Source organism: Elephas maximus, chromosome 18 (assembly GCF_024166365.1).
Source record: "Elephas maximus indicus isolate mEleMax1 chromosome 18, mEleMax1 primary haplotype, whole genome shotgun sequence".
Taxonomy (NCBI): domain Eukaryota; kingdom Metazoa; phylum Chordata; class Mammalia; order Proboscidea; family Elephantidae; genus Elephas; species Elephas maximus.
Window position 1 is genome coordinate 14,667,748 of NC_064836.1, and position 17,560 is coordinate 14,685,307.

Here is a 17,560-nt window from a genome sequence, read left to right on the forward strand (position 1 = left end):
ATGCTGCATCTGCCAAAACCATAGAAGACACACCCCACCATACATCTGACCCAAATCGTCACCCTCCCAAATCTCTCCTACAAAAAACAACCACTACAAATAAGCCTGCTCGTGTCAAAACAACCAAAACCAGTGAGGGAAAAGAGGGCCTAAGTTGAGCCCAGTTCTAGTTTTTCGTACCCACACACTCTTTCTGTGTGCATCGTTCTAGGCAGAAGAGAGGTCTCCAATATGGACTTAACCACCTCTGTTTCTCAGTACGTGATTATTCAGTCTGGACCTAACCATCTCTGTTCTTCGGTACATGATTATTCAAGCCCTTTGCTTCTCCCATTCATCTGTAGCTTTTTCATTGACCTCCAGCAAGTCTACAAGATTTGAACAAGGGCATGGGGAGGAATGAAGTTAAAACTAGATCATTTCACTCCTTATTGCGGCACCAAAGTGGGAAGTGCACTAGACAGGAGGGCAGGTATTCCAACTCCAAGCTTCTCCACGGATTCGCTTTGCCACCTTGGCAATTCACTTGATCTTTCTGAGGCTCAGATTTGTCACCTGTAAACTGAGGGTGTTGGGTCAGGTCATCCTTAACATCCTTTCCAGCTCTAAACTTTCAGGATTCCATCAAATTTTAACTACTGGAACAGTAATGACTGAGGGGGACGGGAGGCTGGTTTGATTTGATTTTAAATTATATGTGAATTTAATCATGCAAGCTTCCGCTGGACTTCTTATAACTGCAGTTAAAGTTGGCTGACCTAGCCAGGGGCTCTGGGAACCTACGGTGCAGCCTCAGCAGTTCTCTGAAGAAGAGATTAAAATTGTAGATGGTTTCGGAACTGGAGCAGCTGCCTCGCTGACAGTTAAAGGGCTTCCAAGCTAATCAGGCCTCTTTTGTAATTAATATAACAGTATCTGCACATGGGGCTGCCAGAAGGGACCCGCCTGGCTTCTCAGCTGGCGCACATTAACCCTGCCAGCGCTGGCTGGAGGAAAATTCAGATCAAATTGTCTTAAGTACAAACTAAAGCTTTTTTTTTTTTTTTTGGTGGTTGTTCTTAAGTCCAGATGGTCTTGACTGCGGCTACTTGAACGAGAAGGAGGTGGAGGGAGCAACTAAAGTAGCAGCCCATTTTCTTTCTTTTAGATAACATCAATTGAGCCCCTTTCTAAGTATTGATCACTTCATATGCATCATCTCACTTAATGCTCACAATAACTATCAAACAAGTCCTATTGTTATCCCCATTTTGAAGCTTAAAAAGCAAAACCACCTTTCCCCCCACCCCCAGGTCTTTCCATTTACCTATGAAGACTAGAAGGTGAACACACAGCCTGTGCAGGTGCTGGGCCCAGGTCTCAGGGGCCCAGGTAACGCGTAGTAGTAGACAACGCTCCTACCACATATTTTACTCAATCTGGGACAAATAAACAGCTTTTAAATTGAAGGACTCCAATTAAAAGCAGGCTGACATGTCTCTGTGAGAAGATATATAAAGTTGCCCCCCAAAAAACCCAGTGCCATCAAGTCGATTCCGGCTCATAGTGACCCTACAGGACAGAGTAGAACTGCCCCATAGAGTTTCCAAGGAGTGCCTGGCAGATTGGGACCGCCACCCTTTGGTTAGCCGCTGTAGCTGTGAAAAGATATACAAAGTTGCCCAAAGCCATGGGAAATGAAACCTGGGAAGGAAGCACAGTATCACCACTAGCTGGCACAGACTTTCTAAAATGTTATTGTGATTCTACCTAAGGTCTCTAGACTCCCTTTTCTAAAAGAAATCCTAGGTATTTTTCAAAGAAACGCTTAAGGCTCCTCCTGTCAATCAGTGCACATTACTCTGGGTTTAAAGTCAAGACTACTCTAGAAAAGGAGGCCTGGAGGAAGGGAGAAAAGGAGGAAGTGCGACAACATTTTTATGCCACTAGTTTTTTTAGTGACCCTTTAGGATAGATACTTGAAATTGTCTTTGGAGGCGTGTCAATGGATTTGGATCAAAACACGCATTTCCTTACCTGTTTTCCATCTTAATCTATTGTACACACTCTTGAGAGGTGAGTGATGGCCCAGGCAGGGGAGGGACTGTATGGAGTAAGTGCCTTAAAGTATTACTGCAACTCAAAGGGTTGACACAGTCTTCAGAATTAATTCCAGTCTCAACACAGTAACTACCGTAGTCCTTGTTCTTTCTTTTTATCTCACTTTTAACATTAAACTTCCCTGTGTATAATATGTACTTTTAGGGCAAGCCACCTAAAGTCCTCTCTGAAAGTGGGTGAAATGCAAAGGATTTTACAGTTAACTGAAGTAACCAGAGAGACAAATTCCCATTTCCACAAATAAGTAGTGACGCTTGGCTACTGATGGAAAGGTTGGAGATTTGAGTCTGCCCAGAGGTGCCTCAGAAGAAAGTTGCCCTTCTACTCTGACGCACACGGGTCACCTGGTTTACTGCTTGTATGTGCCAAGAGTAGAGAGGGGGACGAATTCTAAGCTGAGAAAAGAACATTACACAGTCTTTCTACTATAATCAATTCTACTACAAGCTTCAAAGTATTGAGCTACCCAAATCCCAACAGCAGACAGAGAAGGAAATCTAGCCAAGAAACATTTATCTATCATTCGCAAATAAGCTCTTTGACCTTCAGCTAAATTTATGATTCCTAACTACAGAAGAGGCAATCCCATTTGAGGAAGACATATGCTTAGGTAGTCTGAGTTTCAGAATTCTCTTCAGGATCAAATAGTACAAGGATTTTTGGTTAAAGGGAATGGTTTTTGGAAATTACACATTGAAACGCACTTAAGTAGTCAAAGCTCTTGTTGAAATTTGGGAAGTCGAGCTGGTGGAAACGTCTCTAAAGTTATCCCATCTGGTGACCATTTTAAGCTAACAGTTTTCAAGAAGCAGATTGTACCAGCACCTGGGAAAAGAGAGATAGCCTCTCCAGAGGCTTCCACCCTCTGAGAGCCACGTGAAGTGAGCCGTGCACACAGCAGCTGCTGACAAGTTCCTCTCCAGGAAAACTGCTCCAGAGGCTGGTCATGCTATAGAAGGAACGGAAACATAGCTGGCAGCTGAGGCTGTAATTTATGGCACCTGGTGATGGAAGCGTTCCCCCAAAAGAAGCCAAGCCCCTGCTTCACAGAGAGCTTCGTTTCTGTCATTTGGAAGGCAGATTCTTACAGCTTGTAACCATTAAGATGATCCAAAGATGGAGATGTTTCAAAGGGACACAGGAACCAGCTCAAAGGGGGGCTCACTGACCAAATCAGGGACAATTTAAGCTTAAAAATAAGTGATATGACAGATTACAACCCACTGAAAAACTTCCCAAATCCACACTGATATAAATAAATGAATAAACGAAATAAATAAATGGAAAGGAAAAGCTCTTCCGTACGGTAGAATGCTAACTAATAAATGTAGAAGGAATGATGAATTAAAAAAAAAAAAAATCACTGAGTCAGGTGGGAGTTGTCAATGGCTGTTTGGGCTAGTGGGAGGATTATGGGTGAAATCTTAGAATATCTCCTTACAAAAGACTAATCAACTACAAAAGGAAAATGGTGAATTTAAAGGCGAGAAGCCTAGAAGACACCAACAGGACCAGTGATCGAGGTTAACACCGCCACGGATGGGAGGGTTTGACATTGTGTGGCCCCAATGTGATGCACATCAAATCATTTGTGCCATTGCTGCTGACCTGAATCTAGTCAGGAGGAAACAAAAGATGGATCCAGGTTGAGGGTTGTCCTACAGAACCTAAGGTCTACTCTTTAAACTTGTCAAGGACATAAATGCCAGGGAAAGGTCCAGGAACTGTTCTAGATTAAAGGAATCTGAAGAAACAGACAACTTAACACAACATGTATTCCTGGATAGTACTCTGGACCAAAGAGAAGAAAAGACATTATTGGGACAGTCGGTAAAACCTAAATGGGGTTGTGGATTGGGTGGCAGTATTGAATCAGTGTTAATTTTCTAATTCCAAGCATCGTATGCTGGTATTTAGAAGCATGCCCTTGTTTGGGAGAAAGGCACACTGGAGTGTTTGGAGATGATGGGACAACGTACCTACCACCTGCTCTCAAAAGGTTCAGAAAAGGCTAGAAATAGTAGAAATAATACATACATGTGGGAGATTGGGTGATGCATTAAAATGTTAACAATTCGGGAGTCTGTATGAGGGGATAGGGAGCTCTTTGTACTGTCCTGGCACCTTTTAGTAAGTCTTAAATTATTTAAAAATAAATTGTATATTCTTTAACTATCCAAGGGATACCCAGCAAAGCTTACCCAGATCTGGATTTCAGAGGAAAGACATCAAGAGATAGAATTTTACTTGAATGAAAAAAAAGCACAGGAAAAATACAACAAATACAGTAATAAAAGGATTTGAATACAGTAATAACATCTCCCCTGCCCTCACATTTTTCCTGCACATTACCTTCTATCGCTTCAATCTTCCTGTGACTGTTTACTGGTGCCAGTTCACAGTCAAAGGGTTCAAGGTATTAATCTAAGTAAGTAGCTTATAATCACATTAAGAATCCAAATCTACAAGACTAAAAAGTATAGACCAACATCATGGTCCAGCACAGGACACCCAGATGAAAGTTATAGACAACCAGAAAGTTCATTAAACAAGGAGCCACCAGAAGAAGCTTGACTGCACCGCCTGCAGTGCCCCTTCTGTTCATTCAGCAGTAGGAAACACATCTCCACCTCTTCAAAGCAGAGCAGGCCTCCTCCTTATCATTTACTAACAAATAACTACTTTTCCAAGTTGGAACAGCAGAACATCTCCATTTCTCTGCATGGAACAAGAGCCGGCAGAACAGGCCAATTGTCGAATCAGGAGAAACTGAAATAGGTTTCCCCAGCGAGGTTCTTGTACGTCAAAAAAATAAGAATGACTTTTCTCCTACCAGATATTTTCCCCACTTTCCTCATTTTTTTTTTTTAATTGAACTTTAGATGAACATTTCCAGAACAAACTAGCTTCTCATTAAAACACTTAGTATACATATTGTTTTATGACATTGGTTAACAACTCCACACATGTTAACACTTTCCCTTCTCGACCTTGGGTTCCCTGTTTCCAGTTTCCTGTCCCCTCATGCCTTCTAGTCCTTGCCCCTGGGCTGGTGTGCCTCTTTAGTGTCCTTTTGTTTTACTGGCCTGTCTAACCTTTGGCTGAGGAAATCCTGGTGGTATAGCGGTTAAGTGCTACAGCTGCTAACAAAAAGGTCAGCAGTTCAAATCCACCATGCGCTCCTTGGAAACTCTATGCGGCAGTTCTACTCTGTCCTATAGGGTCACTATGAGTCAGAATCGACTCGATGGCAGTGGGTTTTAATCTTTGGCTGAAGGGTGAACCTCAGGAGTGACTTCATTACTGAGTTAAAAGGGTATCCGGGAGCCATAGCCTCAGGGTTTCTCCAGGCTCTGTCAGGACAGTAAGTCTGGTCTTTTTTTTGTGAGCTAGAATTTTGTTCTATGTTTTTCTCCAGCTCTGGCTGGGACCCTCTATTTTGATCCCTATCAAAGCAGTAGGGGTGGTAGCCAGGCGCCATCTAGCTGTACTGGACACAGTCTGGTGGAGGCCATGGTAGGTATGGTCCCAGACGCTACTCACCTCCAATCCTGATGCCGCATCCTTCACACAGTCCTTTGGACTAATCTTTCCCTTGTATCTTTAGTTTTCTTCATTCTCCCTTGCTCCCAAAGGCGTGAGACCAGTGGAGTATCTTAAATGACTACTCACAAGCTTTTAAGACCCCAGACGCTACCCACCAAAGTAGAATGCAGAGCATTTTCTTTATAAAATATGTTATGCCAACTGAGCTAAATATTCCCTGAGACTATGGTCCCCAAAGCCCTCAGCCCAGTAATTCGGTCCCTCAGGGAGTTTGGATGTATCTATGGAGCTTCTACTGTGTACTGTCTTACACTTCACCAAAGCTACCACTTATCTATCATCTATTTCCACTTTCCTCCTTGTTGTTGTTGTTAGGTACTATGCAGTCGGTTCCGACTCATAGCGACCCTATGTACAACAGAACGAAACACTGCCTGGTCCTGTACCATCCTCACAATCATTGCTATGTTTGAGCCCATTGTTGTAGTCACTGTGTCAATCCATCTCGTTGAGGGTTTTCCTCTTTTTCACTGACCCTCTAACTTACCAAGCATGATGTCCTTCTCCAGGGGCTGGTTCCTTTTGATAACATGTCCAAAGTATATATGAGATGAAGTCTCGCCCATCCTCACTTCTAAGGAATATTCTGGCTGTACTTCTTCTAAGACAAATTTGTTCACTCTTCTGGTAGTTCATGGTATACTCAATATTCTTTGCCAATACCACAGTTCAAAGGCATCAATCCTTCTTTGGTCTTCTTTATTCATTGTCCAGCTTTCACATGCATATGAGGCAACTGAAAATCCCACAGCTTGGGTCATGTGGGAAACCCTGGTGGCGTAGTGGTTAAGTGCTCTGGCTGCTAACCAAGAGTTCAGCAGTTCAAATCCGCCAGGCGCTCCTTGGGAACTCTATGGGGCAGTTCTACTCTGTCCTATAAGGTCGCTATGAGTCGGAATCGACTCAATGGCCGTGGGTTTTGGGTGGGTCATGTGCACCCTAGTCCTCAAAGCAAGGTCGTTGCTTTTTAACACTTTTAAAAAGTCTTTCACAGCAGATCCGCCCAATGTAATACACCATTTGATTTCCTGACTGCTGCTTCCAGGGCCCTGATTGTGGATCCAAGTAAAATGAAATTCTTGACAACTTCAATTTTTTCTCCATTTATCATGATGTTGCTTATTGGTCTAGTTGTGAGGATTTATTTTATGCTGAGGTATAATCTATACTGAAAGCTGTAGCCTTTGATCTTCATCAGTCAGTGCTTCAAGTCCTCTTCACTTTCAGCAAGCAAAGTTGTATCACAGGTTGTTAAAAAGTCTTCCTCCAATCCTGATGCCACATCCTTCACACAGTTCAGCTTCCTAGACTAGTTGCTAAGCATACAGATTAAATAAGTATGGTAATAGGATACAACTCTGATGCACACCTTTTCTGATTTTAAACCACACAGTATCCCCTTACTCTGTTCGAATGACTGCCTCCTGGTCTATGTACAGTTCCTAATCAGCACAATCAAATGTTCTGGATTCTTATTCTTGCAATGTTATCAATAATTTTGTTATGCTCCACACAGTCAAACTCCTTTGTATAGTCAATAAAACACAGATATACATCTTTCTGGTATTCTCTGCTTTCAGCCATGCCATTTTCTGAATCTGGCTTGAATTTCTGTATTGTTCGATAATTTCCGCATTCTGTTAGATCACCTTTCTTTGGAATGGTCACAAATATGGATCTCTTCCAGTCGGCTGGCCAGGTAGCTGTCTTCCAAATTTCTTAGCATAGACAAGTGAGCTCTTCCAGCATCACATTCATTTGTTGAAACATCTTAATTGGTATTCTGTCAATTCCTGAAGACTTGTTTTTTGCCAATGCCTTCAGTGCACCTTGAACTTCTTCCTCCAGTTCTTGATCATATGCAACCCCCTGAAATGGCTGAATGTCGACCAAATCTTTTCGGTACAATGACTCTGTGTATTCTTTCCATCTTGTTTTGATGCTTCCTATGTTGTTCAATACTTTGCCCATAGAATCCTTCAATATTGCACCTCCATATTTCCATAATATTAAAAGTTAAGTTCAGAGTCAATGTTATAGGGAATATTTCTAAAAAGTAAACTCCAGTAAGCTTCAGTTACTGTTCCTCTAATGTAAATAAAGAGAGAGATTTTATTCAAATTGGTCTTGTAAATGAGCTGCGGAGTCCCCAGGTGGCACAAACTGTTGGGCATTAGACTACTAGCTGAAAGGTTGGCAGTTCCAACCCATCCAGAGGTGTCTCAGGAGACAGGCATGGAGATCTACTTCCAAAAGCTCACAGCCTTGAAAACGCTATGGATCAGCTCTATTCTGCACACATGGGGTCACCATTAATCAGAATCAACTCAACCACAACTAACAACAACAATCTAGCTGCATTTATGACAGGGCCTTAGCCTTTGCTCGGAGCTCTGGTGGCACAGTGGTTAAGAGCTATGGCAAGCGATGGCTGCTAACCAGAAAGTCAGCAGTATGAATCCACCAGCCATTCCTTAGAAACCCTTTGGGGCAGTTCTACTATGTCTTATAGAGTTGCTATGAGTTGGAATCGACTTGACAACAACGGGTTTGGTTTTTGGGTTTTAGCCTTTGCTCTAGAAAGTTTGACTTAATTTAAAAAAAAATTTAACTCTGGGAAATGTCATTTTCTCCCTATTATATAGACTGGAAAGAATAAAAAATGCTAACCTGAAATCTGTCCAGTTTAAATAAGGCACTAAAGCTCTTAATCTGATGAAGCTAAAGTTAGACCCTTTCCACATCTGAGAAAAAGAGAAGGGTTATATATAAAGCGTTTTTGTTTTTACGAGTTAAAAAAAAAAAAAAATCAAAGGCTTTTATAAATACGTAACTCAGACATCATTCTCCGGGACAGCTCTAATGCATCATTAGTTGGACAAGTAAAAAGCAAGAACAATCCTCAAGTCCTGCTTCCCATCTTCCTGCCCAGAAACCACCACCCCAGGGACGGAAGCACATTACAAAGCCCAACTCCAAAGAGGGTTGTGGTCACAGGGTTCCCACAGCCACATGGCACAGAGCTGGGGAACGCATCCAAAGGATTCACACTGCCTGCCAAAGATAGAAGTACGGGCTGCATGTGATGGGCGCTTCAACCAGGGGCCCTCAGGGCACACTGACTAGTCTCCCACGCTCTGACCAACTTGCCTTCAGAGAGTTTTGGTTTGGACTTTGGAGGAACATTATGTATAAGACGACTTTCTGAGAGAGCCTGATTTACGGCTGAAAGCAATGGCAGCAGACGTCTCAACCACTGCTATGTCTATTCTCTGTTCAAGTGTCAATTTCTGGTCCCCAAGATCAATGAACTCCCCATTTGGCAAACAACTGAATCAATCAACAGGCCTGGGGATGACCTGTCACCTCTGGGAGGCAAGAAAGAAAAACTGCATCTTCCACACGGATCACCTTCTATACTCTTATTACGAAGGAAAGCGTTCAGATTTCCTGGACCATGTAGTAAGCAGAACCCAGCACCCTAGAGGCGGACTATTTCCTACAAGAAGTAAGGAGCGAATTCATCTCAGGTCTTACAACTGTTAAGGGAGAAAAAACCACACCCACCCACACACCTCAAGTCTCTCATACTGGCTTCTCTATGAGTAACCTCTGAGAAAGACACAGAGATGACAGAGGCTCTAACAATAATCTTCCTGAATGAATGCTGCATTTGAACCACACAAACAATTATAATTATTCCACCAAAGAGAGAATAGGGCTAATTTTCTGCACTCCACCAAAAAGTGAGCAGAGTCTGAACTGCTTTTATCAATGTCGTTGCATCTCACAACCTCCCATATACTCTATCCCCACTCCCTCAAAAATAAAAAATAAAAATAGTGCTATCGAAGCTAATGGTTAAGTAGGTAGCCAATTTGTAGAAAATGCTCTAGAGGCAATGTGATGAAACACGAATCCTTGTTTACTTCATAACATGAACTCGGAATTAATCCCTTCAGTGGATCACTACCATGTGTCCTGTGCCCAGTATACTGTCAGGCATTAAATAAACACTTGATGAGTGAATGGATATTAAGGATTTACTTCCTGTGTCATGGTGAAGCTCTGGCACACTGGTATAGCATGCACCTTGTGCCAAATCAATCATCTAACGAAGACATACCACTGGTTCTTTTTTAAGGGCCCAGGTAATAACGTGGGTGAATTTACAAAAATCCATAACTTGTATGGAAAAATAATGCCTTTCTGAAGTGGGAAAAGAGGACCACAATTGCATTTAATTTCAAAATATCATTCCAATATTTACCAGCCCTACAAATAATCTGACAATTACAGGTAGTCCCCGACTTACAATGAGCCACACTTAGCACTGTTCATTTTTGGGTTTTCTGTATGTCTTATCATTAGTAATATGTACTACACATAATGTTGCAGTGTGTAATTTGCTGATGTTATCATTCTCAGATGTAATGTTTCCAACCCCCAAAGACAAATAAAAGATCAGATTTATAAAGATACTGATAATAAAAGAAAATCAGAATGAAAACTTAAAAAAAAAAGAGGTATTCAACTTATGTCAGAACCCTGTCATGAATCAGGTCTACCTGTGTTTATTTGGCTGTTACATACAAAGCACTACGGTACGTCACTGTGGGGAATACAAAGATGAGCAAAACACGGTCTTCACCCTTAAGGGGTTCACAATCTAGTAAGCAGGACAAGACAAATATACACACGATTATTACACAAAGAGAAAAGAATAAATAAAAGCATGGTCTATACGTCCAGAGCTTCCAGGATGGGAGCAATAGGCATAAAGTAAAATTCATATTCCCCTTTACTTCAATAATATACCTTTTAAGGTTTTATTTTCAAAGGATGATTTTTGGAAAAATACATTTATTGCAGGAATTTTCTTTGTTCCCTTAATCTAGTGAGACAGAGAGAGGAAGCATGAAGAAAGACTAGGCGATGCTGGGAAGGTGGACAACCAGAATGGATTTTTATTTAAATCCATGTTTTCTTTAAAAACTACTTGCAAGGCTGAAGAACTAACCATATTAAAATGAATGAGTTTTAAGATTAAACTAAACATATTGCAAACATCCCAGGCTTAAAGGTGATAATGTTTTTATTCTTGTTAAAGCAGGCAGAATTATCTGACCCTTTTCAAAAGAGGACTGTCCCGAGGCATGGGAAACAGATTATGCCAGGAAAGCAAGAGTAGAAAGGGAAAGGGAGCAAAGAGCCATTGTGCGGGGTGGGGGGGCACATTTCCTCCCAGGGCTCCTCCCAGGGAGCAGGAGGTGGCAAGATCAGGGAATGGAAACTAGAATAAGAAGCCTGAGAAGGTAGTGTCACACTACACTCACTCAATAAGATAAAATCTCTGAGAGAAGTAAATTTTGGTTCCATGGCAAGCTACAGAGGCGCCCAGGTTATGACTCACTTATAACAAAGTCTCTCTACTGCCAGGGTACATTTTATAATCCCATGGCCAGGTCAGACAAGAACAAGAGGGGAGCCACAGAAGCAGAATTGGACTGAGAGAACAGGAGACCTGGGCCCACTGGCTCTGATCAAAATTGTTCTGTCCCATATTCCTTCACTCTGCTCCTCTTATTCTTACCCTCAACCCCATGTGTCAACTTTCTAATCCAATTTTCAGCAACTCCACACACACGTACACACCATACCTGAATAGCCATGTCTATTTAATACCAATTAATAGGCCTATGTTAAGTGCTCTAATGTACAATACCTCTAAATTTCACAGCAACCTTGTGAGGTAGGTATTATCCCTCCTATCTACCTATCTATCTGAGGAATAGTTTACATAAACATAAAATTCACCCTTTTAAAGTATACAATTTAGTGGTTTTTAGTATATTCACCAAGTTGTACAACCATTACCAGACCACTAATTCTAGAACATGGTCATCACCCCAAAAGGAACCCTGAATCATTTTCTTCTCTCCCGCTCCCTGGCAACTACTAACCTACTTTCTCTCTATACATGCCTATTCTGGGCATTTCATACCAATGGAATCAGACAATGTGGTCTTTTGTATCAGTTCCATCTTATACAATGAAGAAACCAAGACTCAAATCTATTAAGTAACTTGCCCAAGTCGCACAGCTAGTTAGAAGCTGACCTAGCAAAGGAGCTCAGGTCTGCTTCAAATGCTTGTACTTCTGACCACTACACGCTGCTTCCATCTGAGAAGAAAATAAAAAAAAAAAGTGAACGTTTTAGATATAGTTGAAAAAATGGGGCTTTGTAAATCCAAGGCAATAAAAGTAATAAACAAGAACAACAATTCCAGCACTATCACTTATGGTGAAATGTACAGGCAGCTCATCTAAACGCAACCCAAACTCACAGCCTCGTTTCTTCTAAACAGGCCGTGGCAAGCAACTAGAAAGCACCCCCCCCATCTCAGCACCCAACCCGAGTTCTCCCCACCCCTCAGTCGCATAAAGATGGCAGCTGTGTAAAATCAGGCTGTAAAAAGTCCTTTCTCCTAACTTTTAGTCCTCTTCCCAAATGTCTCTGCCACTTAAACTACATCATTCATACAAATTTACTGTTTAGGGAATCTAAGAAAAACAGTCATTTTAAATAAGTGCACTAGGGTTTTCCCTCTTACTTGTAATTCTGGCGACCAGTGTGACCAAAAGTTGGTAAAAATTGTTGGAGAAAAACAGCTGTCAGCTAACCAAAGGCAAATACCTACATAAAACTCCAGAGAATTATGAGTGATATAAAATGCCTATAATCTTTTTTTTTTTATCTAGCACACCTTGGCTTTCTGCCTTTTTTTTTCTACTTTATGCCTTTCACATATGTATGGTTTATATTATTCCTTTCTGTGGACCAAGTTCAGGTCCTAGTCTTTATCATTCATGATCCAACGTAAACAAATAGGTGTACTAATGACGATAATTACCATTTTTTTCTTTTCTTGGAGAAAAGTATAGAAGGGATCACCACTCAACAGATGCCATGGCCAATGTCTTTATTTGACTCTTTATCTGCTATTAATAGCTCCGTGACCCACACATAACAGGCACTTGAATGTTTATTAAATAATAATAGCTAATACTCATATCATGCCTTACCATTCTAAATATTTACATGTTAGCTCCCAACAACCCTAGAGATAAATACGATTATAATCCCCATTTCCAGATGAGGAAACTGAGACACAGGACAGTTGTGACTTGCCCATAGCGAGTTAGTAAAGGGTGGAACCAATACAGACGGAAGGCAGCACAGACTAGAGCATTCCAGTAATACATGTGAGTCCTTGCAATTTCCTCAGCTTGAGAAAAAAAAAAGCTTGAGAAGGTTATGACAAATTGCAAGGGCTAGGAACTCTACGGGATCATACAACAAGAAAAATGCTTTTCCCTCTGCTACTTAGTAATACTCTACCCTACCCTTCTTCCCAGAAAACCCCAGTGCCGTTGAGTCGATTCCGACTCATAGCGACCCTACAGGACAGAGTAGAACTGCCCCATAGAGATTCCAAGGAGCACCTGGCAGATTCGAACTGCCAACCCTTTGGTTAGCAGCCGCAGCACTTAACCACTACGCCACCAGGATTTCCTTTCTTCAGATGTGCTTAAAGCCTTGATCTCATTTGAACCCTCTGAGAGAGAGAAAAATCAACAGATAGAGGGACAGGGCTCTCACTCTCTTTAAGCCAAACCCCTGGCCATGGAGTCGATTTCCACCTCATTGTGATCCTATAGGACAGAGCAGAACTGCCCATAGGGTTTCCCAGGCTGTAAATCTTCACGGGAGCAGAGTGTCACAGCTTTCTTCCACAGAGTGGTTGAAGGGTTCAAACCATCGACCTTTCGGTTAACAGCCGAGTGTTTAACCACTGCATCACCAGGGCTCCTTCCTTCTTTAGTTAAACGGGGAAAAAAAAGGCCAATGTTTTGGGCAATAGAAAAAGGACTGAAACTTCACTTAAAATTAAGTGTTCTTTGTACAGGCCAAACTACTCTTTAAAAAAAATAAAAGACCAACTCAGAGCACCATTCCACCCACTTTTTAACTTCTAAAACATCATGTGCATTACATACTCTCTACTCCGCCCCAGTGGAAACTTTATAACACTATCAGAATTAAGAGGGAAGTACTATTTTGGGGTCCCCTCCCATCTCCTCAGAGGTCCCAGTGTGGCACAAATGGTTTGCACTCAACTATTAACCGTTCAGTGGTACAATGGAAGAAAGGCCTGGCAAGCTGCTTCCATAAAGGTGACAGCCAAGACAATCCTGTGGAGCAGATTCCATGTTAACACATAGGATCACCATGAGTTGGAATCAATTTGATGGCAACTGGTTTGGTTTGTTCCCCCCCCCACCTCCTCTGTAATTTAAAATAAAATAAACATTTTGGTATTATAAATGGTATATTAAGAGACATGAAAACTGTTTTATTACTTTTGTTATCCTTATAGTCCCCAAATTTCAAATTCAGAGTTAATCCCAGATCTTCAATTGCTCAACTATCCTATAACATTCATTCTAGAAGCACAGTAGTCCCTGGGCAGTGCAAACGGTAAACGCACTGGGCTGATAATCGAAAGCCTGACAGTCAAGTCCACCCAGGGGTGCCGCAGAAGAAAGGCCTGGTGACCTACTTCCAAAAAACCAGCCACTGAAAACCCTGTGGAGCACAATTCTACTCTGACATACGTGGGGTTGCCAAGAGTCAGGACCAGCTGGATGGCAACCAGTTCGAGATGCACACTTCCATTCTGAAATGATTAAAACCTTCTAGAGGTCTGTTAGGTTAGAAATTGAGTATTCCTTCCCTTAACATTCCAAGCACCTATTAATCAGAAACGAACATGCATTGAAGAAAGTTGAAACAGTCTCTGAACTTGATCTTACAAAGATAGTCTGTAAAAGGAGAGAGAACAAAAGCTAGTTGTCTTTTAGGGAGCGGTTTCTACTTACCAACATGATAAACCTAATAGCCGCACAAATGGCATTCTCAAAATATATCTAGTCAGTGGCACCTCACTAATTCTCCTCGGTGTTCATTATCTCCTCCACAGGTAAAAATCTCTACACTAAAAGGAATGGAAGCATTTTATGGAACCAAATCAACTTGCTCCCAGTCCTGTCATCTTCACCCTCCGCTGGTTTTTATTTTAGATGGACAGACTCCAGAGGGTGAAGAGAGTTAAATATGCAAATATTAATACATGATGCAGTCAACTAGAAAAGCCAATGAGGCAAAATACAAAGGTACATTTGTATTTCTTAAGTCGGTTTTTAAAGAATAAAAACAAGAGCCAACCAAGGTGCCATGAATATCTCCATCTGTCCAAACAGAATCTACTCTCTGGTATTTTTGTTTTGTTTTTCAGTAGTAATCCTAAAACAAAGACTTGTTTTAAAATAGTAATCGCAGCACAGGGCTTTTAGATAAGCTATGAGGAAAACTTCTGAGAAGGGGAAGCCGCTCGAAAGCACTGCTACAGACAGGGTGAAAGTACATGCCCTGGGGATCATCTCTGAAAACACCAGCCTTTCTCACTCATTGTTCTCCGACGGCCTCACAGAAACCACTCATCTCTATGAAGCCCTTTCTACAACAGCAAATCTTTGGACATAGACGTCAAAACCCCAACTTTGCAACAGCTAATACTCCTCCTCTTCCCATTTCTACCATAAGGTATAAAAAAAAGCTTTTTATTTACATTCAGGCCAAGTAAGGAGCCCTGGTGGTGCAGTGGTTAGGCACTTGGCTACTAACTTAAAGGTAGGTGGTGGGAACCTACCAGCAGCTCCCACAGGAGAAAGATGTGGCAGGTGGCCATCTGCTTCCCTAAAGATCACAGCCTTGGAAACCCTATGGGGCAGTTCTACCCTGTCCTATAGAGTTACTATAAGTTGGAATAGACTTGACAGCAATGGGTTTGGGTTTGGGTCAGGCCATGTAAATGGAATAGTATCATTTTGTACCATATCGGAATGATGCTATCTTATTTTTATTCCCACTTCTAGAGTCTCAGACAAATTTACATATTAAACATACAACTGTGGGAACATGGGGCCCAACACACAAACTCAGAAGAGTTTAACAATTCATTCAGTTCTGAGCTTCATGTTCAAATTTGCTATCAGCATCTAAGCTAATGTTTCTGAAAATGCGTCTGCAGGCCACCTGCACCAAAATCTCCCGGGACTTTTTATGTTTAGACTCTTAGGATCTACCCACTAAAAAAAAACCCACTAGACCTACTAAATCAGAATCTGTGGGGTGGAATCTGAGACATGGCATTTTCACCAGCCCCATTTTAACACACTCAAGTTTGAGAATCAGTAAATTAAACTTAACTGGCTTCTTTGCTATGCTATCCCCAAGACATCTACATGGGATGGCAGTCCCTTTTCTCTTCCAACCTAAGTTATTTCCTAATTGTTGCAGAAGTCAAACTCTCCAGTTTCCCACCAATAGCAGAGTTTAAAAGGAAGCAAGAAGTTAGGGAACATCAAAGACCTTGAAAGATTTTAAGTGCTTTGGGGCCTCTAGCACACCCCTAGAATATTATTTGTTCAAGAAGGGCTCCAACTTCCAACTTCTTCACCGTAAGTGCAGGCAACAACTCTGCCAATTCCCTAACACCCATCAGGTATCAATCATTTCCTTTGGTGACCCCCCAACCCCATTTAGAGAACATTCCTTACTTCTTCACAGAGCTGCCTCAGGATCGGTGCAAACCCGTTTCACATACATAACAGAACGGGCACGCACACACCTACTGCAGTCTCCCGGCCTCCTCCTGGAGCACCCCGCCTTCTCTTCTTTCGGTACCCCTCTCCCCATCCCTCCATCCCACACTACCCGCCCCCGACTCAGACAACTGTCCTCCTCCTGGGGTTAGCCCCGCCCTCTCCAACACTGGTCCTCCTCTGGGTCCTGCTCTTGGAACCCCCGCCCTCGGGCGACCCCGGCCCCGGCTTCCCCGGCCCCCCGGGTTCCCCGGCCGAGGCCTCGGCGCCCCTCCCCTCCCCCACCCGGAGGGATGCCCTCCCGCCGCATCCCAGGTCCGTGTGGCCCAGGCCCGGGAGCGCGGCCCCACAGCCCGACTCCCACTTTCCGCCTCCTCCCCGGCTTGTTTTGCAGGGGCAGGGGCGCGGCCCGCCCTGCGATCCGCCTCTCCAGTTCTCTCTCCCTCGGGGCTGCCCTGCTTACCCAGCTGCTGCCCGGTTTCAGCGACATCGCTGACAGGGCCGGGCTCGGCCCCGCCGCCGCCCGTAGCGGAGGAGGGACAACTGTGGTCGTGGGAGCATTTGATGTCGCGGAAGAACTTCTGGGTTTCGCGCAAGTTCTGTCTCAGCCGGCCCAGGTAGCGTCGATAGCGACCGAAGCCCCGGCACAGCTCGCGGATCATTCCGCTGCCTCCCGGGCCGGGACCTGACACCGGCTCGCTGCCCCACGGCACCCCGCCGCCCTCCATCTCCTCAGCCGCTGGGTCTTGGCGGCTCGGTCTCCGGCCGCGGGCCCGGCCTCCCTCCTCCCCGCCCCCCAGCGCTTAAGGGAGGAGGAATCCGCCTCCTGACGCCCCCGCCTGCAGTCGGTCGGGCTCTCAACTCCGTCACCGCGGTGGAAAACAAACCAAGCCGCAGTGCGCCGCGAACGGAACCTTTAGCTCCACTGGCGCGAAGAGCCAGGGAAGGACCACGGGAGGGCGCCGTCGCTGCGGGGTCTCCTGGGACTTGTAGTCTGGGCAGAGACTGCGCGCCAAAACCTGGCGGCTGAAGACCGGACGCTGTGGATGGGACTGATTCCCGTGGTGAAAAAACTCACCCATTCTCGTGCTTACACGCGCTCCTAATTTAAAAACGTTTTTCTACA

General features: G+C 43.4%; 1 protein-coding gene across 3 annotated transcripts in view; it reads right to left on the reverse strand.

Moving 5' to 3' along the window:
* The window catches only part of DSTYK (dual serine/threonine and tyrosine protein kinase), a 54,354-nt gene extending 37,016 nt beyond the window's left edge, over positions 1-17,338 (reverse strand). For 2 of the 3 annotated variants that reach the window (XM_049857981.1, XM_049857982.1), the window contains exon 1: positions 16,898-17,338. In XM_049857981.1, coding sequence (XP_049713938.1) covers positions 16,898-17,162 — 265 coding nt within the window. In that variant the 5' untranslated portion in view covers positions 17,163-17,338. The remainder of the gene's footprint in view (positions 1-16,897) is intronic. The other variant, XM_049857980.1, reaches the window with a different exon arrangement.
* Between the last annotated feature and the right edge of the window lie 222 nt (positions 17,339-17,560).